Source organism: Podarcis erhardii, assembly GCF_964252035.2.
Source record: "Podarcis erhardii genome assembly, chromosome: W".
NCBI classification, from domain to species: domain Eukaryota; kingdom Metazoa; phylum Chordata; class Lepidosauria; order Squamata; family Lacertidae; genus Podarcis; species Podarcis erhardii.
In genome coordinates this window covers 25,895,978-25,918,516 of record NC_138506.1, presented here as the reverse complement: position 1 = coordinate 25,918,516, position 22,539 = coordinate 25,895,978, and the positions used below count along the sequence as shown (strand labels likewise).

Genomic DNA, 22,539 nt, shown 5'->3' with positions numbered 1-22,539 from the left:
GCATAGATGAGCCAAAGAATGCAATGAATACTCTCTTAGAGCCAGAGTGACTGACAGGAAGACTGACAGAACGCCTGTCTGTTGCAGTTGATGGCTGAAGAGTTGAGAAAGGGAGAAGGGGTAGAGAGAGGGGGGTGTATAGTGGCTAGAATTCTGGACTAGGAGGACCTGGGAGATCCGAGTGCAAATCCCCACTCAGTCATGAAGTGCACTGTTTGATGTTGGGTCCAGTCACTCTCATCCTAGCCTGCCTAACAGGTTTGTTGTGAGGGGGAAAACGGGGGGAAAGGCAAGCCATCAATGCCACCTTGAACTGCTTGGATGAAAAGTGGGCTACGAATGTAATAAAAAGCATCCCCAAATAATGATCATGGAAGGTACCCTGGGGATCATCTAGTCCAACCCCCTGCAATGCAGGAATATGCAGCTGTACCTTATGGGAATCGAACCTGCAACCTTGGTGCTATCTGCAGCTCCCTCTAACCAGCTGACCTGCAATGAGATTTGAGGGAGAATGGGAAGGCGGGTGGGAAGAGAAGTTAAGCTGTTCAGGAAGGGGTTAAATTCCATGGGGATGCTGGCCGTGTGGGGGACCCCAAGCCCTCGCCCCAGGAGATTACAAAAACGAAGCAGAAGAAATCCTACTTACAGATTCACAATGCTGGCCATCTCTTCAGGTGAAATCCCCTCCGGTTTAAACTCAACTGCTTTAAAATGCTCACACAACACTAACTCTGAACCTTGCCTCTAACCCTATTGCTACTCCTCTCTGTCTAAAATATACAGGAAAATATGTGCACAAAATATACAGATGAAAATGAAATGATAAAGTGAAAGCATTTGCTGAAATACAGTAGAGAACTCACGCCTCCCGAGTTGAGGGAGGCCTTGCTTTGCATGCAGGAGATCCCAGGTTCAGCCCAGGATCTCCACCAGACAGGGCTGGGACTGCCCCCTGTTTGAAAACCCTGCAGCGCTGCTGCCAGTCAGTGTAGGCAGTGCTAGGCTAGATTGACTCTGTCAAGTGCCACTTCCTATGAATGCTCCTCTTATGCGATTTCTCGAAACACAAGCAAGCTACCTTATCAACGAGTTGTGAGAGTTCATTCATGACTTTTAACAAACAGCAGAAACCATTTTATTATTTCTATGTGAGTACAGAAATCCTGAATATGAAAGGAAGGAAACTTCCTGCCTCTGCAATAAAGGCAGCTGCACTGCTAGGTGAGCTGTCCCGATGCCAACTGAAACAGACCCTCCAAAGATTCAAAGGTGAAAAGGGAATTTTGAGCATCTGAGCACAACTGGGCCGTCTTCTGCGTTAACGTGAAGTGCAGGAAGTGATTGCCTTGAGCAGGGGTAGGCAACCGAAGGCCAGCCAAGGCCCGTGCCCCAGTATTGATTGCTGATTCTACTGAGTCCATCAGTATATTGTTGTGAAGTGACCTGGCATTTTTAATGAAGTGCAATATAGGCTTGTCTTACATCTTTAACAACAACAACAACACAGTAAATTGCACAGAAGAATTCCATGTTGCCTGTGGGAGCGGCTGGGTAGACCTCTTTGCAGCTGCATGATCCATGCATTTGATCTATAAGCAACTGGTCAATCTTCATAATTGGCTCTGGCTTCGTGTAGGAGATTGAACGCATTCTTCTATTTCTCAGCCCTGTATTCCACCCCCACCCCCCTCCTCCTATACTCGGACGGTGCCGACTACTCATCTCTACAGAGTGAAATGTTTATGAGTCCTGCAGATCTAGTCTCAGACGTCAAACCTCTACCCCAAAGACGGGGGAGCCTGTGACCTTCTAGAGCATACATTTCCTGGGACTGCTATATGCTGAAGTGAACAAATGTTTTGTCTGAAACCCTTGAGAGCTTCTGTGGGCTGCCCTAGAGAACACTGGGCTAGAGGGATCATGGGGATGACTTGTTCCACAACAGCAGATGGCATGCAGAAATTTAAACTGTAGCAAAGGGAGGTAAACTGTCTAGCTAGCTAGCTAGCTAGCTATGTCTTGCTGAAAGTGCATGCACTCCTCTTAGCCAAAGCCCCAATAACTGCAAGCGTGGAGCCACACAAACACGCCTGATCTCGACACTGTCTTGGGGGAAACTCCCGATGCTGGAAAATTCATGTGCTCAAATTCTGCACATTGAGACAGGAGCCAAAGAAAGCACACGCAGAGTAGGGGGGCTCATAAAAAAGGTTTCTTTGGGAGGGGGTGGGTTGAGGTTTGCTCCGATGTGAAGGCTAAAGAGCAGGCTTTCACAGAGAAAGGAGCAGAGTAAGGCGGAACCTACTGGGACCCGTGCTTTCCAGGCACGCTGATGGGAGGGATGAGTCCAGCATTGCATTGTTTTGGTCGTATTTCCAGTGACAACTGTTTATGACAGAGGTTTACAGAAAACTGATCTAAAACCTCTGCTTGTAAGAGGCTATGGGCATTTGAAGAAGCCCATCATAATCTTTACATGAAATGTATCTTTAGAACACCGATGGCGTCATGTCCCCATTTGTTGCCTTAGTTTCTCCATCAATGCACCTCCCACAATTTGCCATCATATTGGCATCAGGTGTTTTCCAGGCCAGTGAATGTCAGCAACCCCTTCTTCTAAAGCTGCTTCCCCAGTTTCATCCCAAATAGAAAGAAATGCCATTTGGTAGCCCATTGAGAAGCTTTGGGAAGTAATGAAATACATTTCTGAAAGTTATTTATGGATGCACAAGGTCACCACATCTTTGCTTGAGGTGAATGGAAAGGAACATTTCCCCAGGCGGCACACCACTGCCCCGAATCTCGTCCGCTGCTTGGTCATTTCAACAGATTGTGTGTCTTAGTAAGATTTTGTACATTTCAGAAAGCTTTCCCTTGCCTACAAATGAAGTGCATGATTTTTCAAAAACTTATTAATGCCCCGTGCTTTTACTTCTGGTGTGGTAAAAAATTGCAGAATCTGGCTATCATTTAAAACAGTGTAAGATGCTGGTTTACGTTTCCCCTCCCATTTGGTGACTAGGTAGGGATATGCAGTTTTGTGTTTTGTCTTTTGAAGAGTTCCTAAGGAGTCCTGCTGCTTCCGAGTTTTATTTTGGGGGTTGTTGTTGTTGTTGTTTACAAAAAGGTAATCCAGTTGTAACCTTTTTCTAGGTACAATTCTGTACATTCTGGTACTACCTGTTCACTCATGGTCCCTCCAAATCCCTTTGTTTCTTTTAGCAATGTGTCCTTGTGTATCTGCATAAGCTTTTCAAAGCCTGCTACCTTTGCTTACAGAATTTCTCCTGAGGGGCACTTTGAACATGTCCCGTAATACATGTGGATAAAAGGAATTGCCTTTGTTAATTTCAAAAGCCATTTTATTTCTTCCATGATTTTCCTCTGTTGTTAATTTATTTTGTAAACGCAAGTGGGGTTTAGTCACCAGAGAGGTGGGTTCTGTGGTTTTGCTCAATAGGTCGTGGTCATTTCAAGAGCCATAGGGCCTGAGATGCTTCCAGCTCTAATTTACGTGTAAGATTAGGAGTCCAAGAATGTGGAATCAGTACTGCAGAAGGTCAGGTCTGACATACTTCCCCCCTAAATAGTGGGTGGAGTCCTTTTGGAAAGGACTCAAAGGTCTCTAAGTGTCACGTTTTGCTGTACTGAAGGACTGTCCATATCTAATCTATTAGAACATTGAACCCTCCTCCCCACTCCAGGAATTTTGCTATCCAAAGTGGGTTTGAATTTGGATAATAAAAGTTTCCAGTCGAGTAGATTTATATATTTTAGTGAAGGTAAGCAACTTAAAATGACCACAGACCCAGTAAAACTCATTACAAAGAGAAGAGAAACAACATTTAAAAGCAGATACAAATAATGAGGCATTATTCTTTTCTCAAGAAGCCAGCAAAATTTCATTTTTCCTGTTTTATTTTAAGCATGCTTTTTATTCAAGTTTTTAACAAACAACAAGGTGGTAAGCTGCTGAATATAGGCAGACCATCATTTCTCAAGGGCCATTCCAAATGTGTACAATTGATGGCTCCAAAATCAGCTGCACCCTGTGAGTCCAGAGGGCAACTGGTGCCATTGTCCCTGTTAGCATTTTGTAAGAAAGGGCACCAAGATTTCATCAAGCTGTCTGCCTTGATGAGACTTGCAGTGAGGATCCCTTTGATAAGCCATCGGCAATGCATAAAGGAGGGCAGGTGGCTTGGTGAGCAGGGAACTTCTTTCAAAGATTTGGACCAGCGATGTGCCTTTGCTTCGGGCAAAGGGTGATGGTGGATGGATCATAGCTACCTAACTCAGCACTGTCTGTACTGATTGGCAGTGGCTCTACAAGGTTCCAGGCAGGTGATGTTTTCAGTTTCACCTGGAGAGGCTGGAGACTGTTCTGGGACCTGCATCACCAGCGAGCTCTGGTCCTCCCTTAAGGAGTTAGGCGGCTCAATGGTCTGACTCTGTGGAAGACACCATGCTATTCCCCTTTAAATTAGCCATGCATACAGAAAACATGAGAACTGGAATTTTGCTCTTGAATGGATTTTTGGATCGCCTGCATGCCAAGCACATGCTTCTCCCACTGGGCCAGCACCCTTCCTCAGTGACTGAGCTCATTGCACACAGCCATCCAGCAAGCAAAAAAATGTTCTTGTGAGAAGGGCAGAGTGGGGAGCAAGAGATTCAGGGGCCGGTTTTAGACCCACAGTGCTCGGGTTTATTCTGTTGCCTGCTTGACATTGTGCCTCCTTTCCTCCTACCTTTTATTCCTATGAAAGTTTCACAGTGTCGCTGCTTGGGATTCTGGATAATCTATGGTGTCTTTCTTTTCAGTTTTTTAAATTAATTTTCCAATTTTTTTTAAAAAAAAAATTATTCAAAGTTATAAGAAAACATATTTTCCAAAAACATATCCTTATTCCCTCCCCATTTTTCCTCCCCCCTCCCCCCACAAAACCCATCCCCCCACCCCACCCCCCGACTTCCCTCAGTTCCAGTCTTTGGTTTCTCCAGTAATGCTATTTTCTGCATGTTACAGAGTTGTATAGATCCTCCAACTGTTTAGCTAATTGTTATCAGTAAAAAAAAAAAAAATATGTGGATGTCTATTCAAAACCTGCCAAGGAGTCCAGCTCGCTTTGTTGCGTCTTCAGAGACTTTGTGAAGGGTTCCCATTCATCCTGAAAGTCACAGTTATCCTTGTCCCGTAGCTTATATGTCAGTTTTGCCACTTCTGCATAATCCATCAATTTTTCTTGCCATGATTCTTTAGTTGGGGTTTCTTCAGTCTTCCATCCTTGCGCAACCAGAACTCTCGCGGCCGTTGTCGCATACATGAAGATGTTTTTCAAATTTTTTGGCAGGTCTTTCCCTACGATCCCCAACAAAAATGCCTCGGGTTTTTTAACAAATGTTAGATGGAACATTTTCTTCAGTTCATTGTATATCATTTCCCATTTTTTTTTAATTACCTTACACTCCCACCACATATGATAAAATGTTCCCTCCTTTTCCTTACACTTCCAACATATGTTTCAACTAGTTTTGTACATTTTCCCTAACTGCACTGGTGTTGTGTACCATCTGTACCTCATCTTCATGTAATTCTCCTTCAATAGGGAACAGTCTGTAAAATTTAAGTCAGTTTTCCATAATTTAACCCAATCCTCCATCATGATGTTGTGACCTACATCTTTTGCCCATTTAATCATAACTGATTTTACCTCTTCATCTTTCGTCTCCCATTCTAATAGTATGCTATATGCGGCCTTCATTAGTTTCACTTTCCCTTCAATCACTTCCGTTTGAAACCTAGATCTAGTAGTTTCACAATGTCGCTGCTTGGGATTCTGGATAATCTATGGTGTTTTTCTTTTCAGTTTTTTAAATTAATTTTCCAAAAAAAAATTAGACAAACAAACAAACAAACAAACATCCTAATTGTAATTAAACCAATCTTGATAACATTGTTAAGTGACTTCCTCAAATCCCCCTGGTTGAATTTCATTGTGTTTCATTTTAACAGTTTTCCAAAATCAATCTTCTCAAAAAAAATAAATTAACTTGATCACTTCACATCTTTCATTCTTTCTAATCTAGCTTGAAACATCTTAATTCCTATCCTTACATATTTAAATCCTAAGCCTATCTCATATTTGCAAGCTTTTCCAATTAGGTTATCTTGACATATTTAGCTAAATAATCTTTGAATTTTGTCCATTCTTCCTGGTACTCCTCCTCCTTCTGGTCGCGGACTCTTCCCGTCAGGTCGGCTAGCCCCGGGATTCTGGAGAATCTATGTGACTAGATGCTTGTAATGTATGCCAGGCAATCTGGCACAAGTGGGTAGGGTTGCCATCCACCGGGATTTGGCCGTTGGAAACAAGTGTCCATGCGGGAAACGCTTGAATGTCCAGGAAAATCCAAAGGTATAGCAATTCTACACGTGGGGAGTAGGGACGCAAGCGCAAATCAGAATAAAGCAAAGGCTGGGAAAGTTCAAACAGAACCCCCCCCCCACACACACACACACTATTCCTCAAGATTTGTGTTTAAGACACAGGATCATAGAATTGTGGAGTTGGAAGGGACACCGAGGACCATCTAGTTCCCTTATTCCCAATCAGGGGTCCGTGGCCCCATCCCTTGCCTCCCTCCAACTAATTTTCTCTCATTTTGGCATGGCAATAGCATACATTTTATGGGCGGTCTTGTTGTTTTTAGTATACCTAAAATCCTTTGCTTATTACCCCACATTTTGTTCAAAAAATTGCTTTGCAGAGGTAACTACCATAGAGTTATCAATTTTTTCAAAAGTAGGGGGTCTGCGGCTTGGCTTTTGAAAAATAAGGGGTCCTCAGTAATCAGCCAGTTAGGAACCACTGATCTAGTTCCATCCCGTACAATGCAGGAATAATGCAGTTGGCCTATACAGGGATCAAACTTATGACCTTGGCATTATCAGCACCCCGCTCTGAACATCTGCGTCACCTTCAGAGTTGTTGTTGTTGTGGGAGCTGTAGTTCACCAAAGTAAATATTGAAAGGATCCTCTTTTCACATCAAGGACAGACCCCAAGCTCTTCTTCTAGATCTGTCAGCAGCCTTCGACATGGTCGATCACGAACTCCTGGACCACCGCCTTGCCGACGTGGGAATCCAGGGCACAGTCCTTCAATGGCTGCGCTCGTTTCTCTCTGGTCGGGGACAGAGGGTGGCGCTCGGGGGGGAATTGTCATCGCGCCACTCCTTGGTGTGTGGAGTGCCTCAGGGTGCGATTCTCTCCCCGATGCTTTTTAACATCTTTATGCGCCCCCTCGCCCAGCTTGTCCGGAGTTTTGGGCTGGGTTGCCATCAGTATGCCGATGACACCCAACTCTATCTGTTGATGGATGGCCATCCTGACTCGGCCCCCGATACACTGGCGAGATGCCTGGAAGCTGTGGCTGGATGGTTACGTGGGAGCCGGTTGAAGTTAAATCCTTCGAAGACAGAGGTCCTCTGGCTGGGGCGGGATGATATGGGATTGAGGGGGCAACTCCCATCTCTTGCGGGGGTGCAATTAGTGCCAGCACCGTCCGTTAAGAGTTTGGGTGTAATCTTCGATACCTCCCTCTCTATGGAGGCGCAGATTACAGCTATAACAAAGGCGGCATTTTTTCATCTCCGCCAAGCTAAGCAGTTGGCCCCTTATCTCTCTCGCCCTGACCTAGCCACTGTGATCCATGCGACGGTCACCTCCAGACTGGATTATTGTAACTCGCTCTACGTGGGGCTGCCCTTAAGACTGACCCAGAAACTCCAGCGGGTGCAGAATGCCGCGGCGAGACTCCTTATGGGGTCTTCGCTGCGAGATCACATTCAACCGGTACTATACCAGCTGCACTGGCTCCCGGTGGAGTACAGGATCAGGTTTAAGGTGCTGGTTTTAACCTTTAAAGCCCTATACGGCCTAGGACCCTCGTACCTACGGGACCGCCTCTCCTGGTATGCCCCACAGAGAAACCTACGGTCTGCAAATAATAACATCCTCAAGGTCCCAGGCCTCAGAGAGGTTAGGCTGGCCTCAACTAGAGCCAGGGCCTTCTCGGCTGCGGCTCCAATCTGGTGGAACGCTCTGTCACAAGAGACTAGGGCCCTGCGGGACCTGACATCCTTCCGCAGGGCCTGCAAGACAGAGTTGTTCCACCAGGCCTTTGGTCAGGGCGCAGCCTGACTCCCTCCTCTGGCAACCTGCTTAGAATCTTGCTTAATTAGTTGCCATTAATTTGATTTTAATTGATTTTTATAATGTAATATTTTTAGAATGTGTGAATATCTGATGGTTTGATTGTTGATTGTTGTTAGCCGCCCTGAGCCCGGCTTCGGCTGGGGAGGGCGGGATATAAATAAAATTTATTATTATTATTATTATTATTCTTGTGTTTTAAGACGCTGGGATGTGGGGAGCCGGAAATTCCACTGGGCGGGCAGAAGCCCCTTTTGTGACTCAATAGAGCTCTGTCTTTAACCCCAATTTTAGTTTGGAAAACTCCTCCCTTTTCCTTTAACACACTCCCCTCCCCCCACTTTCCTTCATTCCACTCTTTTCCATATCAAAAGCAATTTCTAATGTCCACTGCCAGGACCAGCTGAGGATGTTTTTGCTTGCGGCAGAAACACCCTGAGCCCTGCCTCTGCTTCTCCTTTAGGAAAGGAGGCTGGAGAGGAGCAGGTTGTGTTGGCAAAACCCTCACAAGGGCCTGACCGTGGTCACAATAGTGGCATGGCTGCAAGCATGGTGCTCTATGGACCTTGATCTGCCCCCCCCCCGAGCCAATGGCCTCGCAACGCCTCATGCGCAGGTTGGCCCTGCCAATTCCTAGGGTGCCCAGTTGGATTATTTCAGTGGGGAAGGGGGAAGTTCCCAATCCCGTTCCACTGCTCTCCGCCTGCTCCCCCCCCCCTCAAAGTGACCCATCTAGCCTCCACTCCATCCCACTTCAAATGAAAATAAATAATAAAAGAGCTCCCATCCAGACTCTGCAGTCTCCATAGCTGCTCTCAGAGCTCCAGTCTCCTTTGGTCATTTTGGGGACTCCCTTGAGAAGAGCAAGTGGACATCTAGGAGTTGCTGTTGGTGGTGGCGGTGGCGGGAGCAGGGCTCAGCTCCTCCTGCTCTTTTTTTTTTTTATAAATATTTATTAAAGTTTTTAAATATAAATGCACAAACAATAAACAATCTTACTTCTGTCACAAACATAATTTCATCACTTCTTTGGACTCCCTCGCGTCTCCCGCTCCCATTTACATCGTTAAAAGTTTTTTCCAAACAAATTATCAACTTGTTTACAATCTCATGTCCACTCATTCAAATATAATCTAGCACTTCTTCTAAAAAAATTTTATATTTTCTTTTAGTCTCACTTATCATCAAATTTAAATCTAATTTAGTGGTGGCCAATTTTTTATAATCTAGCATCCTTCTTAACATTCAACCAAATTACAATGTTTTTGTAGATACATCTTGAATTTCTCCCAGTCTTCCTCCATCTTCTCTTCTCCCAGATCACGGATTCTGCCAGTCATCTCGGCCAGTTGCATATAGTCCATCAGCTGCATCTGCCACTCTTCCAGTGTGGGTAGATCTTGAGTTTTCCAGTTTTTTGCGATGAGTATCCTTGCTGCCGTTGTTGCATACATAAAGAATGTTCGGTCCTTCTTTAGCACCTTCTGGCCGACAATACCCAGAAGGAAGGCCTCTGGTTTCTTAGTGAAGGTATACTTAAATACCTTTTTCAGCTCATTATATATCATTTCCCAGAAGACCTTCACCTTAGGGCATGTCCACCAGAGGTGAAAGAATGTTCCTTCATTTTCTTTACATTTCCAACATTTATTATCAGACGAATGGTATATTTTGGCAAGTTTAACTGGGGTCATGTACCATCTATATATCATTTTCATTACATTTTCCTTCAGAGCATTACATGCGGTGAAGTTCAGCCCAGTGGTCCACAACCTTTCCCAGTCCTCAAACATAATGTTATGCCCAATGTCCTGTGCCCATTTTATCATAGCCGATTTAACCATTTCGTCTTGTGTATTCCATTTTAACAGCAAGTTATACATTCTGGATAGTACCTTAGTCTTTGGTTCTAACAATTCTGTTTCTAACTTCGATTTCTCCACCTGGAACCCTAACTTTTTGTCATTTTTAAAAACTTCTTTAATCTGAGCATAATGTAACCAGTCTCGCACCTTATCCTTCATTTTCTCCAAACTCTGCAATTTCCAATTGTCTCCATCTTTTTCTAATATTTCCCAATATTTTGGCCATTTGGCCTCCATATTGGGTCTTTTTCGGGCCTTAGCCTCCAGAGGTGAAAGCCACCTTGGAGTTTTATTTTCCAATAAGTCTTTATATTTTGTCCAGACATTAAACACTGCTTTCCTGACAATATGGTTCTTAAAGGCCTTATTGATCTTAACTTTGTCATACCATAAGTATGCATGCCAACCAAAAGCATTGTTAAAACCTTCCAGGTCCAGTACGTCAGTGTCTTCGAGAAGTAGCCAGTCTTTTAGCCAGCAGAAAGCTGCGGCTTCATAATACAACTTTAAGTCTGGCAGGGCAAAGCCCCCTCTTTCTTTCGCATCTGTTAATATCTTAAACTTAATTCTGGGCTTTTTGCCCTGCCAGACAAATTTAGATATATCTTTCTGCCACTTCCGGAAGCACTCCGTTTTGTCCACAATCTGTAGTGTTTGAAACAAAAATAACATTTTTGGCAATACATTCATCTTAATAGCAGCAATTCGGCCTAACAAAAAAAGCTTCAATTTTGTCCAACTATCCAAGTCTCTCTTAATTTCAGACCAACATTTTTCATAGTTATCCTTGAATAGACTCAGATTTTTTGCTGTTATGTTTACCCCTAGGTACGTTACCTTTTTAACCATAGTTAGTTCTGTTTCTCTCTGAAACCGTTCTGACTCTGTGTCTGTCAAATTTTTTCCCAGCACCTTGGTTTTCTGTTTGTTTAATTTAAATCCCGCCACCCGACCAAAGTCCTGAATCAATTGTAATACTCTTTTCGTACTAGATTCTGGCTCCTGCAGGGTCAAAACTAGGTCATCTGCAAAAGCTTTAAGTTTGTATTGTTTCGCTCCGACCTGAATCCCTTCCACCAACCGGTCCCCTCTGATCATGTTCAAGAGCACCTCCAGAACCGAGATAAATAACAGAGGGGAGATCGGGCAGCTTTGCCGTGTTCCTTTTTCAATTTTGAACTCTTCTGTAACCACATTGTTAACTATCAATTTGGCCTTTTGTTCTGAATATATTGCATCAATCCCATTCTCAAACCCCCGTCCCACTCCCATTTCTTTTAAATTTCCCTTCATAAATTTCCAAGAAATATTATCAAAGGCCTTCTCCGCATCTATAAAAATTAACACTGCTTTTGTATTTATATCTGTTTGCAAAAGTTCCAAAATGTCAATAATGTTCCTAGTATTGGCAAACATATGTCTACCTGGGAGAAAGCCTGCCTGGTCTTTATGAATTACTTCATTAAGAACTCTTTTAAGTCTACTTGCCAAAATGTCTGCAAATATTTTGTAATCCACATTCAAAAGGGAGATGGGACGATAGTTTTTGAGTTGTGTCTTTTCAGTTTCAGATTTTGGTATCAATGTGATAAAAGCTTCCTTCCACGATTCCGGCGCCCTCTTCCCCTCCATAATTTCATTACAGACCTCCATCATTGGTTGGATCAGATAGTCTTTTAATGTCTTATAATACTTGGAAGTCAGGCCATCTGGCCCTGGAGATTTGCCCAGTTGCATGTTCTGAATGGCTTGTTCAATCTCTTGTTGTGTTATTTTGTTGTTCAGGATTAATCTGTTTTTTTGTGACAACTTTGTTAGTCCATTTCTTTCCAAAAATTGTTTAATCTCAACCTTGTCTTGCGGCCCTTGAGTATATAATTTTTTGAAGTATCTCTGGAAGCACTTTCTAATTTCCATGGGGTTCTGAATGTTTCTTCCTTCGATTTCTAGATTTGTAACTGTGTTTAATTTCTGTCTCTTCTTCAACTGCCATGCAAGCAGTTTCCCACATTTATTCGCCGATTCAAAAGTTTTTTGTTTCATTAATTTAATCTTCCACTCTATTTCCTGGTTTATCAATTTAGAATATTGTGCTTGGTATAGTTTAATTTCTCTCAGAATCGGCTGTGACTTCGGATTTGATCTTAATTTCTTCTCCAATTCTTTAATTTTCTGCAAGATCTTATCTTTCCTTTCATTTTGTGTCCTTTTCTTTACGGCGTTCTGTTGTATCAAGAACCCCCTCATCACAGCTTTGCTTGCGTCCCAAATAGTTCTTTTTTCCACCGTAGTGTTCATATTTATCTCGAAGTAATCCTTCAGAGTTTTTTGGGCCTTCTTAATAATCTCCTGATCTCTAAACAAATTGTCATTCATCTTCCATCTAAAGGAGCCGGTTGGCAAAAGTGTCATATCCATCTTCAGCGCATTATGGTCGGAGCAGGTCTTTGGGCAGATTTCCACTTTTCTAACCTTGGGTGCCAGACCTCTAGTTATCCATATTTGGTCGATTCTTGTCCAAGTCAGCTGGGCTTCAGAGAAGAATGTTCCCTCTCTTCCCAGGGGGTTCTTAGTTCTCCAAATGTCAATCCAGTCCATATTGTCTGTCATTTCAAAAAAGGTCTTTGGTAGTCTGCCGTCTTTTGTAACATTTTGGTTTTGTGACTTATCCATGTTAGTCGATACGACCCCATTCATGTCTCCCATCATAATGATGTTGTTGTAGTCCAGATAGTCCAGCATAATCTCATGCAACTTCTTATAAAATTCCGATTTCCCGTCATTTGGTGCATAAATTCCTAGTATCAGAATCTTTTCTCCTTGATGTTGTATCTCAATTGCTAATATTCTTCCGTGTTCATTTTTGAATAAAAATTTAGGTGACAGGCTCTCTTTTGCATATATCACCACTCCTCGCTTCTTTACTCTGTCCGAAGATATAAATTCTTGACCAAGTCTTTTATTTATTAACACCTTTCTATGGAGCCTAGTCACATGTGTTTCTTGTAAGCAAATAATGTCCAATTGTTCTTTTTTTAATATATGAAAAATTTTCCTCCTTTTTTCCGGGATGTTACAGCCATTAATGTTCCAACTCAAAAGTTGCAGAGACATCCTGAGTAAATCTGGTTATTTTTCGAGGGGTGGTACCTTATTCAAAGGATCTTCAGGATCCAAGGGTGCAGGTACCTCTGGTATTTCAGGCCCTGGAAGTTGATCAATTCCTTTGTGAAGGTCCTCTCCGTGTACGTTCAGAAATTTATCTCTATCTTCCAATGTTCTGATTTTGATCTTCTTCCCTCTAAAGGTGAAAGATAATCCTTGAGGGAATTCCCACCTAAAGATGATTGAGTTGTTCCTTAGCAATCTTGTCAGCTCCAAATAGTTAGATCTAAGATCCAACAGTTGTTTAGGAATATCCTTGTAAATCTCAATTCTTTTGTCCAAAATGTCCAGTGACTTTCCGTAGTGTAGGCCCAAAATCTTGTCCCTTTCCTCCTTTGACCTCAATATTATCAAACAGTCTCTGGGCTTCTCTTTCTTTATAAGTCTTCCAAGCCTGAAAGCTGAAACAATTTTAAAATCCTTTTCCTCTAAACTCCAAAATTTGGAGAATTCTTTGGTCAAAAACTCAGCTAGGTTGCCTTCTTCCACTTCTGGTATTGCCCTTATCCTTAAATTGCTCTCCCGGTTCCGCAGTTCAATCATAGATAGATAGGTCTGGTGTTCACCTACTTGTTTGCAGAGTGGTCTTATCTCTTGTTCTAAATTTTCAAGTTTTTGGCTGGTATCTTCAGCCAATTTCCGATTTTCCCCTGCAGCCTCCTTCAATTCTCCAATTGCTTGAGTATTCTGTGCAACTTGTCCAGATAATTTATTTAAACATTCTGTGTTCTGGTCAATTTTATATGTTTGCTCATCGGCCTTCTTGTCCAAAGATTCTACTTTCTTGTCCAAAGATTCCAATTTTTCAAAGATTTTCTCTAAAATAGCAGTGCTTGCCCCTGAGGCCATATCTTCCAATTGTAGTTCCTCAGTTTCTCCCTCCCCTGCCCGTGGCAGAGAGGCAGCTTCTTCCTCAGAAGGCAAAGTAGGCACAGATGATCTACGTGCCTGTGAGGCTGCGGTTAAAGTTGTCAAAGTTGTTTGTTTAACTCTTCCTCTCCTTCTTGCACCACTCATTCCAAAGTTATCTAAAAGTCAAGGTCAAGCTGAGTTGTTCCCATGAGAAAGCAGCAGCCCAGATGGTAACAGTCAACAGAGGGCCGGGAAAAGGAAAGTAAAATAAAAGTCACTGCTGTAAGTCCCAAATCCTCTAGGGGGAGTTTAAAATATTTCAAGGAAGAGATCAATTCCAATTAAAATAAAGTCAGATTTCAAAGTCCAAGAACCTTCAATAAAAATTTTTTCAGCAGAGTTAGGATTTAATACAGCAACAGTGTTTCTGATGGTGCAAACTGGTAGTCCAAATGCTTCAGAGTAACAAGTTCAGACTCTCTCAGATTGTTTCAAAGTTCAGATTCAAAGTATCCAAACTGCAAACTGCAAACTGACAGCTCAATTTCTCAGGCAGCTCCAGCACCTGGGTTTTTTAGTTAAAATGTAGCTCCAAGAGAAGAAAGGTATCCCCATGCAGCTAAAATTCATAAAGTCCAGCACATGAAATTATTATTCCACTTAAGGTAAAGTTCAATGGGTGCTCAGATCAGATAGTTTAAAAGATCTCTCTTTGCCTCCACTCCTCCAGCTCTTTGCGTTCAAGTTCAACGGGAGCGGAAGACGGACTTCCTGTTTTTCGTCACTCCGCTTTCAGCCAAATTTAGTACTTTAAAGTTCCAAATTGTATAGAGTCAATTATTTACTCACGGGTTGTTGTTTTCAAAGCAAAAATTTCAGGAAGAAAGGTCAGCGCTCACTGGCAACAGCTACGCGGTTTCGCTCCGTTGATTGTGGAACGACCCTCAGCGCCGCTACCCCCTCCGCGATCCGGAGCCCCTTACGGGGTTCCTTCAACGCTTTGAGGGCAGCTCCTGGCGCCCGCCGGGTCTCAGGACCGCAGGCTTCTGCCGCCTGCGGTTTTCCGATGTGGGTCTCCGCTTCGCCGTAGCGGACGACCCTTCTCAGCGGAGCTACCCTCTCCCGGTTAGAAGAGGGCAGCCATTGCCTTTTCGCGCCGCCTCCGGAAGTCTCTTAAGTGCAGCTCCTCCTGCTCTTAAGTGTGTTCTGCTCAGTTCTGCAGCCTTATCCCTTGGCACCAGATGCACATATGCTCTCATAGCCCCCTCAAGCCAAGCCCAGTTCTTTTTCTTCCTCTGCTCTCCCTCCTACCACTGAGCCCTGGAGACAAAGCTTAATGGGGAGAGGGGAGGGCAGACCTCCCCTCAAGAGTCTATGCAAGAATTCGCAGCCAGCTGCTGCTGGGCTGAAACTTGCAAGCTGCAAGCAGTATGAGGAAGGAGAGCAATTGAGAAACACCTTGGGGAAGCAATGTAGCCCTCTTTCTGCACCTGCAAGCCTTGTTGTGAAGAGCCAAGTCAGATTCCATGGTATCTGCACGACCTGATGCCCCACAGCCTCTCCCTCATGTGTGCTGCGAGGGCCCAAGGCGGCTACATTTGGAAAGTCTGGCTGAGCTTCAGAGCAGTGGAGAAACCAGCAAGGGCAAGTGTAGCTCCCCTCCAAACACCAGAACAATCTCTGCACAACGGATCTTTCATTTTGAAACAACCGTTTCCCAATAAATTAAGAGTGTGTGTGCACCAAGTACAGGAACCCAGGACAGAAAAGCAGAAAGACAAAGTTGCAGAACTTGGGGTCGGGTGGGGAGCCCAACCCAACCCAGCTGTACCCACTGCCTCAGCTCCCCTCCTGCTGCCCAGCCTGTGCCCCCTCCTCCTCCCTGGTCCCTTTAGGCAGTGCTTAGTGTTTCATGAAGAATGAACACCCTAGAACTCTACTTGAATGGGGACAGATAGCTGAACTATAGAGAGCAGGCTAAGGCGTACGTGGGCCACAGTGGCTGCCCTGCCCCTTCTTGATGAGCATCAAGGCTGGGGGGACAGAGAAAGAGGTCCTGCAATCCCAGGACAGGCCAGGAATCCTTATGCCTGGTACCCACCAAGAGTAGCACATGCTCAGCTGCAGCAGAAGGGGAGAGCGTGGACTACTGCGCAGGGACTGAGAGCAGCAGTGGTGGTAGTAGGATGGGCAGGGGAATGACTGTCCTCCAACAGGGTCCCTCCCCAAGCACCCTGAACCTGCTGCCAATGCCCTGGAACCATGTGGAAAGCCAAGTGTGCAACCGTGTCAGGAGTCAAGAGGAAAAGGTGGAAAGGGCGAAGCACAGGGAAGGGAGCTGGCACATGGCAAGATGGCACAAGGGGAAGGGCAGGCCTCTTCCCTCCCCACTTCGTCTCCAGTCACGCTTGGCACCTTTCGTAGTCATCCGCCCCCAGCAGGAAGCCCAGGAGGAAGCCGATGGCACTCGGCAGAACGTTGGGCAGAGGCCGTAGCAGGAGGCTGGCGAAGAGGGTGGCTGCAGGGAAGCGAAAACATTTGCATGAGAGGAGGCGGGAGCAGGAGGAAGGCCAGCTCCCAGCCAGGACAGGCAGTGTGGTGTAGTGGTTAAGAGCGGTAGTCTCCTAATCTGGGGAACCGGGTTCGCGTCTCCGCTCCTCCACATGCAGCTGCTGGGTGACCTTGGGCCAGTCACACTTCTCTGAAGTCTCTCAGCCCCACTCACCTCACAGAGTGCTTGTTGTGGGGGAGGAAGGGAAAGGAGAATGTTAGCCGCTTTGAGACTCCTTAAAGGGAGTGAAAGGCGGGATATCAAATCCAAACTCCTCCTCTTCTTCTTCTTCTTCTTCTTCTTCTTCTTCTTCTTCTTCATGTTGCCACTGACGTTGTTGCTCTCAGAGTATTTCAGCAGCTCCCGCAGGAAAGCCACCACGAAGCGGAACACGTTCTGGTGCGACCGCGGCAACTGGCAGATCACCTGCAAGACAGGGAGGGGCGGTTTGGAGTTTCAGTGCAGAGCTTTGCTAGAGGAGGGGCATGGATCACTAGCACGGTGTACTTGTTATGTTTGCAGGTTTAGACCTGGCATAAAAAAAAGAATGTTTAAAATGGTAACCGGACTAGAACTCTGCTGGGAACTTTGGGGAATAATACAACTGTAGAGTCGGAAGGGACCACAAGGGTTAACTAATCGAACCCCCTGCAATGCCTAAGGTGGGGCTTGAACTCAGGACACTGAGATGAAGAGTCTTATGCTCTACCAACTGAGATATCTTGGGGGAAGGGCCATAGCTCTGCAGTAAACCACCTGCTTTTCATGCAGAAAGTCTCAGGCTCCACCCCCAGCATCTCCCAGGAGGGTAGGGAACATCCCTTGTCTGAAATCCTGGAGAGCCACTGCTTGTCAATTTCGACAATACTGAGCTAGATGGCCCAGTATATGGCCGCTTCCTGGGTTGGAAATTCAAGCGAGGTTCACTGAAACAGGTGGGCTATTGTTACAAGTCCTGGTCAGAAAGCAAAAAGGCAACATGTGCGCACCCCACCCCCCTCCACAACCGAGAGGGATGGTTATCGAAGGAGACATCAGCAACCTCTGCAGTTAACAAGGCTTCCCAGACCAGACTAGCCCTCCTGCCAGTGTGCCGGTTTACTGGCTTTCAGGGATGTTTTAGTGGATTTCCTGTTACTTGCGGCAACATTTCGACTAGATGACTTTGGAAATCCCTTCTGATTCTATGCTTCTGTACACACCACAGACCAGCCAGGAAGAGATGGGGCTCTGGGGCCGACCTGGCGACAGAGGTGGCTGTCATGTGAGCACTCAAGGCAGCGCTGATACAGTTCATAGCAAAGGACTGGTTCTGGCACTGCCTCCAGGAAGATGAGCAGAGCTTCGGCCACCGAGTGGTCACTGCCAGCTATTGACAGCCTGGCAAGGGAAGTGTTCTGTCCTGTTACCTGCAGCCTGCCTCCTTCCCAGGCTGGTCCAAAGCAAGAAGCTTGGTCCTTATACATCTGGGCCCACCTTGCAAGTTCCCCCTTTCAAGGTGGACCTTGAACCCGCAGCCCTGAGATTAAGAGTGTCACGCTCTACCAGCTGAGCCATCCCACTGTAATTATCCCACACCTCCCCTCTTGACGAAGCTGCCTGCAAAGCTGATCTGCCGAGGAAATGTCCTTCTGCAGGCATGGTTTCAATCCAAACAACAAATACTGGTGGTCAACTCCAAAAGTGCGGTCAAGAAACCCTGCTTGCCAAAGAACAATTGAACGCGCCCTTGAAGCTCCTTTGCAGCCATGCCTTTACCTGTCTCCACACCTGACACCACGTATGATGCTAGAAGTGGGGCTTGCGGGCCTGTCAAGGTTCCCCACCTCTGCTCTATCTAGCCAGGCTGATGTTTTCAAATGGGGGTTAAAGCTGTGAAGATGTTTGGATGCATGACTGGACTTGACTGTGGGCATTTCATTGTGCTGTGTCCCAGAGCCTTAAGGGTGGGGTGGCCTAGGAACCTAAGCCACCAGGTATATAAAAGTGAGGTCCACTCCAGCCAAGGGCAAAAGAAAACCACCAAGCAGCCCTGCTCCCCAACAATGCCCCCCAAAGAGGATACGGATCGTCTCGGGAATGCTGGTGTCCAGGCACTCAGTTATCTCCTGCAGCTCGTCCTGCGTCCCCGGCGTCTGGAAGAGGTCCTCCTGAAGCAGAGTATCACCCATGCGTTAGGAAGGGATGAGGTACATCCTGGATAGCATGAAGAACAATCCAGCCTTGGGGTGCATAATGTGAGGTCGAGGAATGGCACAATGGAGAGAAGCCCATCACCAAGAGAGCTGGCACAAGGGCTGAGAATTGTATCCCGCCTGCTTTCCACAGTAGCATTCCTACTACTCTTCTCCTGATTTGGGGCAATGGGAGAGTGAAATCATTCCCCGCTTCTTCTAGTGGCGAGTCTCAGAGAGCCGCTTTGCTAGGGAGAGACAGACAATGGTTGGGAACACTTGGGTTCTTCTGAGCCGCTCTAAGGAAGACCGTATGCTGGATGTCCCACCCGCTGCCGCTCCACCAAGGTGCCACTATTCTCTTTTTTTAAAAAAAATTAAAAAATAAATAAATTATTAAGAGTTTAAAGATTACAAAAAGAAAGAAAAAGAATTAAACATGACAATATAATAAAATACAAAAAACAAAGACAAAAACACTACATGAAACATTGAATTAACAAAACAAAACAAAAACAATTAAAAACACTTCCAATATTTTCAATCTGAACTTTCATTCACTTGTTTCATTGACTTCCTCACGCCTCCCTTTTTGTATTCCACTTCAATTAACTGTTTCAGCAATTCCTTTCCATCTTCCTCTGTTAATAGACTCCATATTCTAACCTTTTTTCCCCCTTTAATACATTAACAATCTAACTGCACCTAGTTCCTTATAACATTTCTGCCAAAGCCATATAACTTCACTCCACCATTTTTCTATAGCTCATTAGTTTTACAATATTTCTGTAAATAATCGTTAATTTTTTTCCAATCTTCTTCCACCAACTCTTCTCCCTGGTCTCGGATTCTGCCAGTCATTTCTGCCTATTCCATATAGTCCATCAACTTCATCTGCCATTCTTCCCGGGTGGGTAAATCTTGTGTCTTCCTCCACCAAGGTGCCACTATTCTCACAGCAGGAGTTTGTAAGAGCGAATCGGTAGCTAAGATATAAATCCATTGTGGCGTTTGGAACCTGCACACCCCAAAACTGGTACTGGATTCCAGCCCACACCCATCCTTTCAATGGTACCGTCCCCCTCAGCTCACCTGGTGGCAGGCATTCTTGAAGAGGTGGTCCACCAAAAGCCAGATCTCCTTGGCCGCTCAGTGGAGTCATCACCATCCTGGGGTACGATATCCAGAAACTGCTTCTCCTGGAGGTCCAATGACAAGCGGGACTGGCATGAGAGCCTGACAGAATGTGTGCCTGTGTGCATTCTTTCCTTGCTCCAGCTGGGTGGACAAGTCTTGCCCTCTGAGGCCACAACTAGGGCTGGGCGATAGCTGGCTTTCAACACGGTGATATATCACTAGCTAAACACTGCAATACACCAATATATCATGATGTCTGAAATAAGATGGAGCTATGTAGAGGCATTGGCTGGCTTCACGGTTTCCCCCACATTGTGATTTCTGCTGCCCCCTGCAGGAGGGCAGGGGAAAGCTGAACCGGCAGAGTCCACAGGGGCTGCAGGAATCTCGAGAAGCATTGTCTGGCTTCACAGTTTCCCCCCCACATGGTGTTTTTTGCATAGTACACACACACATCATGATTCGCAATAAATTGCCAGGTCAGAAATTATGAAACCAGTCTCACTATCTAGACTTGAAGCTGATTTGAAAATATATCTATATTGACGTATCGCCCGGCCCTAGCCACAGCAAGCATCTCAAGTGGGAAAACAAAAAACAAATTGCTCGCACCCCAAATCCAAGCTCCCCCTCCCCCTATTAATATGCAGCTAGTAATCCTCCCACTCCGGATCTGCAGTTCACCCCAAAGCTTACTGAATATGCAGCTGTGGACATGAGGTTTGGCTAATGTCAGGGGCTCAGGAGCAGAGACACAGGGGAGAGAGGAAACGGAGAGCGAAGGGGAGGAATCTGAGGGCAGAGTAGGGGAGTATGACAGTGGCCCGAGAGATTCCATGAGCTTCTCCAGCGATTCAGAAGATTCCCAGAGGGGGGCGCCGGTGGCCAGGGCAAGGGGGGTCCCAGGGGGGACACACCAGAAACAAGGGGCCAGCGGGGACTCCCAAAGCAGCAGCGGGAGATCAGGACCAGTTCCCCCACCAGAGCGGAGTGGGGGGGAGGAGTCCCATGAATCAGGGCCAGCGTCTTCTCCAGTAGGGAGAGAAAATGAGTCAGAGCTGGCCACGCCTCCATCGGAGAGTGAGGGAACGGAGGGGAAGTCAGGTCCAGCTACCCCCCCCAGGGGGGAAGCAGTGACAGGAGCAGTGAAACGGTCAGAAGGAAGGTTGCCGGCTGGGCGCGCGCACCAAGTTCAAATGTACAGGCGCGTGGGACAGCAGGAAGCCCGGATTGGGAGCCAGGTCCTAAAGCACGCCGGAGGCAGGGGGAAGAATCCGGGGACTCAGCGTCAGAAGAGTCCAGAAAGGGCAACACCCCAGCGGGCAGACGGACCCAGAGGAGGAAAGAGCAGAGGAGGAGGTGGAGCAAGGCTAGAGTCTTAAACTGGTGTCTAGGGGGAGGAGATTCAGACGGAGCTTCAGCGGTCTAGAGTTGAGACGTAGAGCTGCGCGCCGCGGCTTTGAAATCGAAACTGAACCTTAATAAAGACTTTTATATATAACAAGAACTGGCATTGGTCCTTTGTGAGCTGGGACCTTGGGCAGCTCTGACAGCTAACATTTTATTTACATTGCTGGAACCTGCCCTGGGACCTTAGGGTGAAGGGCAGGAAATAAGTAAGAACAACAGCAACAGAACATGGATGGGCCTTCATAGGTTGATGGGCTGCAGCCCCAGCCAGCATGATGAGATGATGGGGTCACATGTTCACCACCCCTTGTCTAGAGCACGTTGCAGAGGCAGTGGTAGAAACTGAGCAACAGCTGGAGCCCCAGCCCACGACTTTGTCTGGGCAATGCAGCACACAGCAGCTGGTGAACCATGCCTCCAGCCTCCTTCCCATCTTCCTCTCCAGAAATGTTCAGGGTGGTTAGTTCTATCTCAAGCTACCACATTCAAGAGAAAGAGAAAGAGAGGAGGGGGGAGCAAGAGAGCTTTAGGAGCACAGCAATGGCAAGCAGCCCATCACTAAAAGGAGCTGGCAAGGATGGAGAATTTGACCCCCTCATCCCCAGGGCAGCTGTTGATTAGGACCCAGTTCATCCCCCCTCCCCCCCGCCCCCAGGGGGAGGGAGAGAGAGAGAGAGAGAGAGAGAGAGAGAGAGAGAGTGTATTGGTGTGGGGAATGACACATACTGTATCAGAGTCTTAGTGCAAGAGTAGCTGGTGCATGCTAAAGAACACAGGAGCCTTGCTGGGTTAGATCAGCATTTTGTTCCCACAATGGCCAACCACATACCCTTGGGAGTCCATAGGGACACGGGGACAAGTTTGGAGGACAGGTGAAAAAACCCACAAATTACATTTAAAGTTCTGCGAGATGCAAAGGAAAGCTTGCGTTTTAAACTTGCATTTTGCAGCTTGTTGCTTGGTGCGGTTAACGGAATGGGGATATTGAGAAAGAAGAGACTTGGAATTAGAACGTTAGGACTTCAGGGTTAGATGGCTTGGATATTTGTGGTAGATCAAGTCAGAGTAAATGCGCACCTTGAGAACCACTGTATTAGACGTGGGTGGCGTATTAAGAATCTGAAAATAGATATAAAGTTAGTTTATACACAAAGACTCTATTTTG

General features: G+C 45.8%; 1 protein-coding gene across 1 annotated transcript in view; it reads right to left on the bottom strand.

Annotated features, from left to right (window-relative positions):
- LOC309333192 (inositol polyphosphate 5-phosphatase OCRL-like) overlaps window positions 1-20,681 on the bottom strand; it is a gene marked incomplete at its 5' end in the record, with an annotated part of 180,548 nt that extends 159,867 nt beyond the window's left edge. Inside the window, 5 exons of the mRNA XM_081846591.1 lie at window positions 16,691-17,079; window positions 17,895-18,022; window positions 18,719-18,803; window positions 19,920-19,967; window positions 20,661-20,681. Of these exons, the coding sequence (XP_081702717.1) occupies window positions 16,691-17,079; window positions 17,895-18,022; window positions 18,719-18,803; window positions 19,920-19,967; window positions 20,661-20,681 (671 nt within the window). The remainder of the gene's footprint in view (window positions 1-16,690; window positions 17,080-17,894; window positions 18,023-18,718; window positions 18,804-19,919; window positions 19,968-20,660) is intronic.
- Window positions 20,682-22,539: the final 1,858 nt, after the last annotated feature.